The sequence below is a fragment of the Notolepis coatsorum genome, assembly GCF_963971535.1.
Source record: "Notolepis coatsorum genome assembly, chromosome: 6".
Classification (NCBI taxonomy): domain Eukaryota; kingdom Metazoa; phylum Chordata; class Actinopteri; order Aulopiformes; family Paralepididae; genus Notolepis; species Notolepis coatsorum.
This window is the reverse complement of record NC_140170.1, coordinates 156,971,585-156,984,703: the sequence shown is the minus strand read 5'-3', so window position 1 is coordinate 156,984,703 and position 13,119 is coordinate 156,971,585. Positions and strand designations below refer to the sequence as shown.

At 44.9% G+C, this 13,119-nt stretch overlaps 1 protein-coding gene across 1 annotated transcript in view; it reads right to left on the bottom strand.

Annotated features, from left to right (window-relative positions):
• Positions 1-12,426, bottom strand: part of slc2a9l2 (solute carrier family 2 member 9, like 2) — a gene marked incomplete at both ends in the record, with an annotated part of 722,296 nt that extends 709,870 nt beyond the window's left edge. Inside the window, one exon of the mRNA XM_084315784.1 lies at positions 12,349-12,426. Coding sequence (XP_084171910.1) covers positions 12,349-12,426 — 78 coding nt within the window. The remainder of the gene's footprint in view (positions 1-12,348) is intronic.
• Positions 12,427-13,119: the final 693 nt, after the last annotated feature.

The window sequence follows — 13,119 nt, the reverse complement described above, 5'->3', positions numbered from 1 at the left end:
GACAACCGTTGGGTGCCAGACCACGTAATATTATGTGTTTGGTTAATTTTTTCTTATTTTTTCGATTTTAATATCCTATTTAATGCCAGGGACCCGTATGTTGCCGTTAGAAGCCCTACTGCGACGCAGAGGGTGCAGTACCGGCCAGATTCTCCCAGGTGGCGGTATCGAGCTGCAGTAAACCTTGTTCTAGACCCTTGTGTTACACTGTAAGGTCTCCGGGTGCAGATTTTTACTACACAGCAAGGCTATAGGTTCAATCGGTCGCATCTAAACGTCTACGGGACATCCGATGCATATGCTGTGATTGATTATGCCGTGGCCCTAATCGACATTGGATGTACCAGATGGCGATCAAACAATTGGAATATTATTTTTGGAATACTCCCGGCCACAAGTAAGGACTATCTGACGTAAATTCTGGCTTGATTATGCAATGTTTTCATACTGATCCAGCTGATCCAGCGTTTTTAGCATTCAATACTAATGCCGTTACTGGTAATCAATAATCAGAAACGACTTCCCCCCCCCCCCCCCCCCCCCTTTCATGCATTCATGATGGAACATGATACCAATCAAATGCATTTGGATTTTTAACTCTAGCTTGTGTAGGGCCGAAACGCCAATCGATTTAACGTTATTAGCTTAGCGCCTTATAACTAGCCTTGCAGGAATTATCCCATACCATTCCGATATAACACTCATATTCATCACGGTTACTAATCGCTGCCAATTCCATACCGTGGCGGTACAGGCTTTAACAGCCCACCAGCCACTCGCCGGGCCGACCCACCTCATGGCGTCGGCCGGGCGGGGCACTGTTTCAACATGTCAGAGGCAAAGGACTGATGCTAAACACGGAGCACCAGTGGTGATTGCAACCAGCAACCTCCACTGTGGTGTGCACCATGAAGGGGTTAATGAATAAATGAACTAAACACCACCAATATACTGTAGAATGGGCTAGCCCATACACACACGTTAAGGGGATGCAGACCAAAGAACCAGTCCCGCATATCATTCATATATTCACAAACAGCACACCAGCCCTAGACCTCAGCCCATTCACCCATGAAAAGGTAAACAAAGCCCCCCCGCAATACTCCCACATTAGACACCGATTGACCGTTAGCATGAATGGTTAACAGAAGGGAAGACTGTAGACATACACCCCGCAGCGGGGAGACAAACAGAAACAGTAGCCCAGCATAGCATAGCGTTAGCCGCGCGCTCCAGGGTAACGGGGAAAACAACAGCGTTTACCCAGACATCCTGCCCCTGGCGCCGATACACAACTCGGTTGTCTCCCGGGACAACTCGATCAACATCACCAACGCCAGCATCGTCATGCCTAGTGACATCCCACAGCGGGGAACATTAGAACAGTGACCCAGCATTATAGCATTTAGTATTAGCAGCGTGCTCCAGGGCAGCCTGGAAAACGTCCAACTCAGAGGGACGTTCACCCAGACATCCTGCCCCTTGCGCCGATACACAACTTGGTTGTCCAACAGAACAACAAGCAGCGTAGCATTACTAACACCAGCGTTAATGCCTGATGGCACAGAGCCTACCTGGTGCGAGTTAGCTCGATAACTAAACATCGCACGCTGTCCCTCGAACCGCTGCCAAGAGACGAGGAACACCAGGACAGACCCGACGTGCCGTTGGAACATGCCGAGAAGATTCCAGGGGTTGGCAAATCTCCGGCGAATACTCAACATTGCGCAATTCTCTATACTTTTCATAACGCTAGTTCACAGGGTGCAAGCATCCGCCATGATGGAAACGAAATAGAGGAAGGGCGAGTGGTGACCACGCCCGGTGCCTTATAGTACTGCAGTGGGGCGGGGCCTGGTCAGATGCTGGGTGCATTTGTTTTTCGTTAATGAAGTACAGTAGGTACTGGAGATGAGGTACATCTCGATGGCGAAGAGCAAGACGCGATTCGCCAGTACGACTATATAACCCTTTCACTACCAGGTTAGTATTATTAATACTACTTGTAACTGAGGGGTACAATTCCCTGACTGTATTGAATAAGTATGGTATCATTAAACCACTACTGTCTTATGTACATTACTACTGGCCATACAGTACACAGGTATATGAGATGAACACGTCCACAATAACACGGTTTCACACAAGTACTCGTTTAGAAGAATATTTATTAGCAGCAATAATATTATATTACATTACTTTACTTAGAGTCGCGCTTGTAAGGCGAAGAATGTGCATGAATAGGTCAAGAGCGTAAGTCCATTAGAATATTACGCAGGAGATAATGAATACCACCTGTATCGTAGGAATTATATCTATGGTACACTAGTAGGGCAGCGGGAGATACTAGTAGGGTCCCTCCGGTTGTAGGCCAGCAGGGGAGAGGATTTGTCGGTAACGAAAGTCTGGGTCAACGAAGAATAAGGAGACTCCAGGTACAGGAGACAGTGCAATAATCTCTTGATCCGCAGACGAACAACAGCTATTCTCCGGTATGCAGCTCCGCATGGAAGAAAGCTAGCCAGCCTCAGGCGTCCTAGAGGCGGGCTCGACGTTGCTCCTCACAGGGTAAATCCCACACAATTGTGGGTGTAGACGATTCTCCGCTCCATCAGCTACAGGACCAAAGCAAATATAATCCAGCCGAAAAGGGCTCTGTAGTCGTCGGTGTAGGTTATCCAGTGTACATATCCACACGGTCCTCGTCTAGGGCTCCTCGGATGACGGCACCAGGTTAAGCCGCCCAGCCTGGATAAGCACACTAGCTGGTACGAGGAAGCGTTGGTTTTGATTGATTGATTGAAAAGTTTATTAACAGATTGCAGAATGGGTACAGTACAGTACAGCTCAATACATACAATTGTTAAGGGGATGCAGAACAGAGAAAGACTTTCGACTTGTTTACATCAGGGTCCCCCATTTTCAATTCATCATAACATATATGACATACATGACATACAGATAGACAGTACTGCTACATCTATACATTTATGACATATCAGATTTGCAAATACAGTACTGTTTGTGATACAAAAGTGTCCAGAAAAGGAGTGTATATACATTTGGCATAGAAACTGTACATTGGAGGAGGTTGGTTGGGTGGGGTGGGGTTGGGTGGGTTGGGTGAGGGCTGTACATTGGAGGTGGGGGGGGGGGGGGGGGGGGGGTTGGGAAGGGGACACACACACATTTTACACTGTACATTTGAATATTGACAAAGCCTTACTTGGTCATTTACTGTACAACTAGGTTAGGACATTTGTAGGGGCCAGTTTCGAATTGCAGTCTCACGTAGGTGTTTTTTGAGAGTGTTTTTGAAGGTGGGTAGTGATTCACATTCCTTTACAGCTTTAGGTAGGGCGTTCCACATTGATGTGGCATAATTGCGAAACGTGTTTAGTCCCTTGTTTGATCCGAATCTGGGTTTTACATGATTTGTGGAGCTCCCTCTGGTGTTGTGATCGTGGTATTCACTGACCTTTGGGAAGTATTTTGACATGTACATGGGTACCTTGGTCGCGTAGTGTATCTTGTAGACCAGGCCCATTGCAAGTTGCTGTACTCTGTCGTCTACTCTAAGCCATCCTAGGTTGTCAAAGTGGGCAGGGGTGAGGTGGGTTCTAGGAGTCAGGTCAAGTAGTAGTCTGACTAGCTTGTTTTGAGATGTTTGTAATTTGTTTTTTAGTGCCTTTGAGGTGCTTTGGTACCATGAGGTGCAAGCATAGTCGTAATGCTGGTCACTGTAGAACGGTAGCCGCACGATACACTATACATATAGACTATTACTGAAATAATAGAATAGGTCGAACTCGACGGTACAGCGTCAAACTCTGACACTTCAGCTATCAATTCGCACGCGGTCTCAAGGCTCTAATTTGGGGCAAAACGGGCCCACTTCACAGCACGTTGTATCGTGGTGTGAGGCTTCAACTTATTGGGTAACTCTACTTCTGTATTCACCTGCGCCGTATTTATACGTTAGGTGAACAAACTAGTACCAGCCTTATTTCTGTCTCGTATTCTTGCGCAGAGCCGGTCATGTCCAGGCATGTCTTTGGCGGTGACTTTGAACTAGACATTGGGGGTATGGCAGTGGCGCCTAAGGGACCGCTGTCCAATAGGAGAACGAAATATTATGGTCTGTACTAGGTAAAGGGATATTCCGTGTATATGTACAAAGAATATACAAGGGATATCAGACGATATACAAATATTATACAATATATCTCAAGTAATAAATATATATATTCGGTTTAATCTGATCCTTCGTAAAAAACTACTACTACTACTTGTATTATAGGTGTTCATATTTACAGGCAGAGAACACTACTGCAGGTCTGCAGAGGGCTGTCAATGAGAAGCGGAAACAGAGGGGAGGTGATTCACATCACACAGCTGACTCGCGTATCGCCAGTGGAGTTCATATTCAATCTTTCAAATGGATAGAACACACGCAGCTCGTCCCCTAGGGTGTTACGGGGGAAATGAGACAACAGGCAACAGAGTGTCGGCACAATCAAAACTCAGCCCGCGCCGTAGCTCAGGATAGCTTTCATCCAAAGAGAAATACACTCAGCCGCCCTCCTTCTCCCCACCAGATTCGATTGAGGTCTCCAAAAGGCTCGGGACCGACCGTTGCACACTATGAGGCATAAATGATGCCATAAAAGCGATGGCATTTCAAACAATCAATAAGTGAGGATTTTTGTGTCACGCTGATTGCACAGAGCTGCAGTTCAGTTCAGGGTGAGGAACCACGGTCATTAGCAGTAGTGCATTGCCATTTACAGTACTGACTTCACAGCGCGCTTTGGAAATTGTACATTCTCTGGAAATCGTTATCGAGTGATAGGTTTAATTTACCTGCAGGACACTAAAACTAGGGTTGCAAAGGGTTGGAAACTTCACAGAAAGTCTCTGGACATTTTCCATGGGAAATTAAAGGGGCACTTCACCATAAAAACAATGCAGATTTATTTTGACATAATCTCACAGATAATCCCAAGGCTCTAAACTGTTTTGCACACATTCATTTAGTTTGACAGTTATTCAGAGTTAATGAGTTTGAATATCTCCTTCCATGATGTCATCAGAGGACACTGAATTATTGTGTTGTGTTAATTACAGCTCAATGAAATTATGTAGATGGTAAAAATTTGGATAAGGATTGCAATAGGTGTTACGAAGGATCAGATTAAACCGAATATATATATTTACTACTTGATATATATTGCATAATATTTGTATATCGTCTGATATCCCTTGTGTATTCTTTGTACATATACACGGAATATCCCTTTACCTAGTACAGACCATAATATTTCGTTCTCCTATTGGACAGCGGTCCCTTAGGCGCCACTGCCATACCCCCAAGGTCTAGTTCAAAGTCACCGCCAAAGACATGCCTGGACATGAACGGCTCTGCGCAAGAATACGAGACAGGAATAAGGCTGGTACTAGTTTGTTCACCTAACGTATAAATATGGCGCAGGTGAATACAGAAGTAGTTCGAGTTACCCAAGTGAAGCCTCACCCCACGATACAACGTGCGGTGAAGTAGGGCCCGTTTGGCCCCAAATAGAGCATTGAGACCGCGTGCAAATTTATAGCTGAAGTATCAGAGTTTAACGCTGTACCGTCGAGTTCGACCTATTCTATTAATTCAGTAATAGTCTATCTATGTATAGTGTATCGTGCGGCTACCGTTCTACAGTGACCAGCATTACCAACGCTTCCTCGTACCAGCTAGTGTGCTCATCCAGGCTGGGCGGCTTAACCTGGTGCCGTCATCCGAGGAGCCCTAGACGAGGACCGTGTGGATATGTACACTGGATAACCTACCCGACGACTACATAGCCCTTTTCGGCTGGATTATATTTGCTTTGGTCCTGTAGCTGATGGAGCGGAGAATCGTCTACACCCACAATTGTGTGGGATTTACCCTGTGAGGAGCAACGTCGAGCCCGCCTCTAAGACGCCTGAGGCTGGCTAGCTTTCTTCCATGCGGAGCTGCATGCCGGAGAATAGCTGTTATTCGTCTGCGGATCAAGAGATTATTGCACCGTCTCCTGTACCTGGAGTCTCCTTATTCTTCGTTGACCCAGACTTTCGTTACCGACAAATCCTCTCCCCTTGCTGGCCTACAACCGGAGGGACCCTACTAGTATCTCCCGCTGCCCTACTAGTGTACCATAGATATAATTCCTAAGATACAGGTGGTATTCATTATCTCCTGCGTAATATTCTAATGGACTTACGCTCTTGACTTACTCACGCACATTCTTCGCCTTACAAGCGCGACTCTAAGTAAAGTAATGTAATCTACTATTATTGCTGCTAATAAATATTATTCTAACCAAGATTTGTGTGGAACCGTGTCATTGTGGAAGTGTTCATATACCTGTGTACTGTATGGCCAGTAGTAATGTACATAAGACAGTAGTGGTTTAATGATACCATACTTATTTAATACAGTCAGGGAATTGTACCCCTCAGTTACAATAGGGATTGCCATTTTTTCATCTACATAATTTCATTGAGCTGTAATTAACACAACAAAGGGATCTAGTGTCCTCTGATGACATCACATGAGGAGATATTCAAACTCATTACCTCTCAAACTAAATTAATGTGTGCAAAACAGTTTAGAGACGTATGGAGCATACAAGCATATGGAGGAGGATCAGGATAAGAGGGCAGGGTTTGAGATAGGTACATTTAGTATAATTTTGTTTTTGGAGGGGGGGTCATAGAGAATATTTTTTGTCGTTGAGTCAACTAATTTAATTCAAGTTCAACTCATGACTAAATTGTTGATTTCTTTTTTTAATTTCTTAAGAAATGTTACATTTTAAAATGTAAAATGTGTAATTATATCTGCTTATGTTATGATAAAAGGTTTATATTTCCATCTGCTTAAGGGCGGCTACGTGGCGTAGTGGGCAAGGCACTCGCCACGAAATGCTGAAGACGCTGGGCTCGTCAGTTCAAGCCCAGCGCTCCACATTTGCTTTCAGTTTAGCTGGTCGTCCACAGTAATACACATTGGCCGTATTACGGGGAGGGAAACTGAAGGGTGGGGATCGGGCGTTGTGGACAGCGACTCCTACAGGTCGGTTGGTTCGCCTGCGCAGTAGAATCAGGAAGTGTCGGGGGCAGCGTGAGCCTCCCACGCGTTACTCCTCGCGACTGAGAGATCGAGCTGCGCAGGTGAAAAGATGCGACTGCTGTTACCTCAAGTACCGGAGGGGACTTGTGCTATGTATGACTTAGTCCACATTGCAGCCGGCTTGTGGGAGGCAAGAAACAGCGTCCGTGACAGGGGAGGGTTTAATTGGATGATACGAAATTGGGATGGGAGAAAAATATAGAAAATGGGAGAAAAAGTGGATAAAAAGAAGAAAAAAAATCCATCTGCTTATGAAATAGTAAATACAGCCTGTGCAAATAACCACTATATTTCCATTTTATTCCAGTTAATTCCCATGGAAAGTTTCCACCTTTGAATATTCCCTATATGTTCAACCTTCTTTCGTGTAACGTCAGAGGTCCAACTCTGTATCTTGTAGCCATGCCCTTAACTCTGGTCCCACATCAAAGAGGCTGGCTTCCGAGGGTGGTTTGTATAGGGGGCAGATGGTCAGGATGTGGTCAACAGTCTGCTCAGGGTCTCCACACTCACATGCAGCGCTGTCTGCCAGGCCCCACTTCTTTAAGGATGCTTTAAAGCGACCAACCCCAGATCTTAAACGGTTCAGCAGAACCCATTGCCGGCGTGGAAGATCGTCTCCTGTGGCACCATCTCCTGGATCCCAGATGTAGTGGTGGATACGGGTTGGCCCAGCACTCTCCCACTCTCTCTTCCAGGCTGCCGCCAGCCATCCATTTCTGGATAGGTCCTCAGTGGTGGAACGGAGCATCTCTTGTGCCACCTTGTTGTAGGGGTGGCGGGACTTGAGTCTGCTCATAGGTGCTGTTGTTGTTGTGGTGTTGTGTAGGATGTGCCAGTCATGCTTCACTGCCTTCCTTGCTAGGGCGAGAGTGGCAGCCTCTCGTCGTAGGCCAGCTGGTGCGATTCCTGCAAGGACTGGCAGCAGGAAGACGGGTATAGCCTTCAGGCATCCAGTGATGATCCGGAGGGCGTTGTTAGTAGCCGCATCAACTTTTTTAACGTGTGGGCTTCTGCTCCAGACTGGGGCACAGTACTCCGCTGCCGAGAAGACCTGGGCTTGGGTCAGGGGAGGAAATTAGGCCACTTTACTGGCCAAATGCTAGTATTTTTTACGTTTGGCTGGTAAAAAAAAATCAGATACTCGCCAGTTGGCTGGTAAGCCAAAAAGTTAGTTTCCTCCCCTGCTGGCGAGTATACAAAAAAATAAAAAACATTCTGCAATCACTGCACTGGCAAACGGTGCGCGTCTTCTGAGTGTTCGCTTTAGTTGACAGTGCCACGAGAGCACTGCACAAGACCACCCGCGGACATATAATGTTTAATAAATGTTTGCGCAGTACTGGCCAACCCGCGGACATATAATAATAAAAGTCCCGCGGTACTAGGCTAGCCATCAGGAGCACTCGCAAACAGATAACGTTAAACACAGCAGAAGATGGAAAACAGACAGACTGACCAACGGGGAACTGCATCCAACCCTAGTACAACCCTCGAGTATAAGTTACTAAGGACACATTTAAATCACAGAGGTGTAATGTTAGTCTACTGGAACTGTATACAGTGGTTAGCTTCTAGTTAGCGTTTTAGCTATAGCTGCTTGCTAGCTAACGTTAGCCCCGTGTGCTCAAAGCAGCCAGCTAGGTGTATCTGTTATGACTATAATGTTTCCAAAAAAGCACCGGACTACGACGTAAGGTTAGACATTTTATTTCATGCTCAAAAGCCCCTGGCTTGCACATCGCAGTCACGAAAGGGGCTAGCTCAACCAGTGCACTGTGCACAACAGCACACCAACCCAACTGACGTTACCACAACACTTGACGGTACTTCACAGCACTGTCGTAAGACCACCGTGCTGTCTTAAAGGCACAGTGTGCCTACCCAGATGCATACACAACATTGACGCGGCTTGACATACAAAGAAGTAATTATCACAATTAGCAAATTTTTTTGTCTGGTAAAAAATCTGTTTGGCTGGTAAAAAAAATCAGATACTCGCCAGTTGGCTGGTAAGCCAAAAAGTTAGTTTCCTCCCCTGGCTTGGGTGGATATCCGAAGGGTCTTGGCAGTGGCTCCCCAGGTTGTACCTGCGAGGCGTCGGATCAGCGCAACCCTTGATGTTGTCTTTGCCCTGACATCTTTGAGGTGTTGTTTGAAGGACAGTGTCCGATCCAGACGCACGCCAAGGTATTTAGGGGCTTGCTGGGACTCCAGACGCTTGTGGTCAGCATATACCTCCAGTTCCCAGTAATACACATTGGCCGTATTACGGGGAGGGAAACTGAAGGGTGGGGATCGGGCGTTGTGGACAGCGACTCCTACAGGTCGGTTGGTTCGCCTGCGCAGTAGAATCAGGAAGTGTCGGGGGCAGCGTGAGCCTCCCACGCGTTACTCCTCGCCACTGAGAGATCGAGCTGCGCAGGTGAAAAGATGCGACTGCTGTTACCTCAAGTACCGGAGGGGACTTGTGCTATGTATGACTTAGTCCACATTGCAGCCGGCTTGTGGGAGGCAAGAAACAGCGTCCGTGACAGGGGAGGGTTGAATTGGATGATACGAAATTGGGATGGGAGAAAAATATAGAAAATGGGAGAAAAAGTGGATAAAAAGAAAAAAAATATTTCCATCTGCTTATGAAATAGTAAATACAGCCTGTGCAAATAACCACTATATTTCCATTTTATTCCAGTTAATTCCCATGGAAAGTTTCCACCTTTGAATATTCCCTATATGTTCAACCCTACTGCACAGATGGCGGTTTCTCTACCATTTGAAATAGCTTGTAACATTGTCAAGCAAGTCTTTCTTATGAATCTATGTCGTATGTTAACGTGACCTTTTTGAATGCCAACCTGGCCTATATTCGCTGAAAGGTCTCAAGTTCAGCTTGGACTACTGTAGAAAACCAAACTAAACAGAGCTGAGATCACGTCTACTGGGCCTGATAAAAAACACATTACTCACAATGATTTAGCACAGCTGGAAAGAGCAGCAAGACCCGTCTTGGCCAGAACAGTATGGCTACATGAAGCAGTCCTTGGTTTGTCTTAATGCAGTAAGTTACAGTCTATGAATGATACCTTATGGACACTATACATAGCTCATCCCTGCACAGATGAATGAGCATCAGGCGGTACTGTATTTCATCAACAATTGGCTGCTTGCTATGTTGACTTACTTCCTATAAGAGTTACTGAAAGGACTAAAGGAAGGAACAGGCTTTCATTCCATTGACAGCTTTCATTCCATTGACAATATGAAAACAGGTTAAAGGGGCACATCACCAAAAACAATGCTGATTCATTTTGCACATAATCTCACACACATCCGGTTTTGCAAAAAAAATATAAAAATGTTTGACAGTTATTGAGAGTAAATTCGTTTGAATAATGGCCACCAGATGAGAAAATAGCAATACCATGTCTTGTCAGGGACTGCTACCTTATAATTTCATTGAGCTGTAATTAACACACAAGCACAAGGACTCAATGTCCATCACTGATGACATCACTGGTGGCAATATTCAAACTAATTTACTCTCAGTAACGTCAAACTAAATTAATGTGTGCAAAACTGCAAAAACTGTGCAAAATAAACAATAATCAGAATTGCCTCTTTAACTCATTGACGGTGTTTTCCCATCTTTACCCCCTGGCGCCAGCGTTATTGACCATTTTCACGATGTTTGCGGACCCATCGTATATTCTATATTATAGCTATGGAGACAATAGTATGGCTCATTTGACAGGCACTATTTAGTTAATTTCGACATACTTTCGACATTCCACGCTAAACATCGCCCGTTTCAAAATAATCCAGTCTCGTTTTCTAGATAGTGAGATATGACGTGTTATATGCATGTGCGCAAATCGTTCGAGTTGCTCGCCTGAAACCTATATTATTTCCAAATCAAAAGGTATATACCATATTAGATGTTTCTTCACAAAATCATCAAGGGGGGGGGGGGGTCGTTTTACGAAGCTGCGATCGTTACGAAAAGCACGTTTTAGGTTTGGTAAAATACGACGCTGTGATCAATACAAAAGCATGTTTTAGGTACGGTAAAATAGACCTAAAATAGACCTTACTGTACCTTAGTCAGAAGATACTCCAAAATGTATAATACCCAGTAGTTCCATCGCGATCACCATTACTGGTGTGCATTGGGCCTGGCCTATAATACAGGAAACAATAGGTTTCAGGCGAGCAAATCGGCGACAGATAGCTGTGTGCTCATTCACTTTGAGGGGGAGGGGATTCCTGCAGCCGGAGGTACCGAGGCACTGAAAGACAACCGAGAGACCCAGTTCAAAAGGTAGGCGATACTGCCACCTGTCGGGATTCGATCGTCATTGCAATTATAATGTAGGCAGCGGTGCCAGGGACACACAGGCAGGTCCGCGCGAGTGTTTAGAATGGGAAAATCGAAAAAAAAGAAAAAGGCGCTCAACGGTTGGATTTCAAACACGAGAATTCTTGTGTTTGGCACTGAATGAGGTTTTACTTACACAATAATGTAATGTAAACACGTATTTACTTACTTACTTACTTGTAAACACGTATACAGTGATGTAATGTAAACACGTATACAGTGATGTAATGTAAACACGTAGAGAGTGATGTAATGTAAACACGCAGACAGTGATGTAATGTAAACACGTATACAGTGATGTAATGTAAACACATAGACAGTAACGTCATGTAAACACTGTGGCAACCCCAAGCCACCACTGGGCTTGGTGATTGAAGGACGCTACGTAACGGCCCAATGGCTAGGTGCTGCCCATATTTGGGTGTCCGCTTCCAGACGCACCTGTCGCTAGAAGGCCTTTAAGATCAGCTAGTGAATCACAACGCGGTGCGTGTGTTGAGGAGGGTGAACAAAATAGGGCCCAAGGACACCCTCTCACTCTCTCATATCAGGGGCGAGGAGACAGACCGGTAAGCGGGAAAGCCACTCGGCAGACAGTCTAAGTGGAAGTCAGAGAGAGAGTGAGGAGAACCGAGAAATGTTTGTTTGATTAGAAAATAAAGCAAAAGTATTATTTTGGGAAACACAACCCGTCTGTCTGTTGTTTTATTCTGCCACCCGGAATTGCCACAACTCGTAGACAGTAATGTCATGTAAACACGTAGACAGGCTTAAACACTGATGGTGACTCAGATGTCCCACTAACCTTTTTTGAGTCGTCACTTGTCATCATCCCGTGGCCTTCGTGGATTTCAGCGATCCTGTCCTTCTCCAGCTCTTCCATCTCAGCTCTTCAGCGACGCTGCGATGAGAAGGACAGAGACAGTAACGTTATGTGGCAGCAGGCAGCCAGCAGCTTGTTTGGGCATAACAATAATGATGACGATGATGATAATGACAATGATGATGATGATAATGATGATGATGATGATGATGATGATGATGATGATGACAATGATGATGATGATGATGATGATGATGATGATAATGACGATGATGATGATGACAATTATGATGATGATAATAATAATAATAACTTTATTTGTATAGCACTTTTCATACAGAGGTTGCAGTTCAAAGTGCTTCACAACAGTAAAATAAATACAGGCATGAGCGAGCATAGCAAGGTATGGTAAATCACAGTGTTTCACATTAGGATCTAGCATCCTAATAGGCTCTCTATTCAGTAATACAAATAATAAAATAGTTTAAAATTATTACGTTTAAAAATAGTCTAAAAATTATAAAAATAGAACGGACATACAACAACAGTAAAAAATACAGGCATACTGTAAGCGAGCATAAAAATAAAAAATGTAAATAGCAAGGTTACAGTAGAAAGTGTGATAAGATTGTTCAATCAGATGAAAATGGCCCAGTTAGGAGAATCAACCTTGGCTAGGCGGTGAGGTTCACGATGTACCTAACTGGAATGGTAAACAACTTTGCTAGATTTAGGTCAAACGTCATCTTCTCC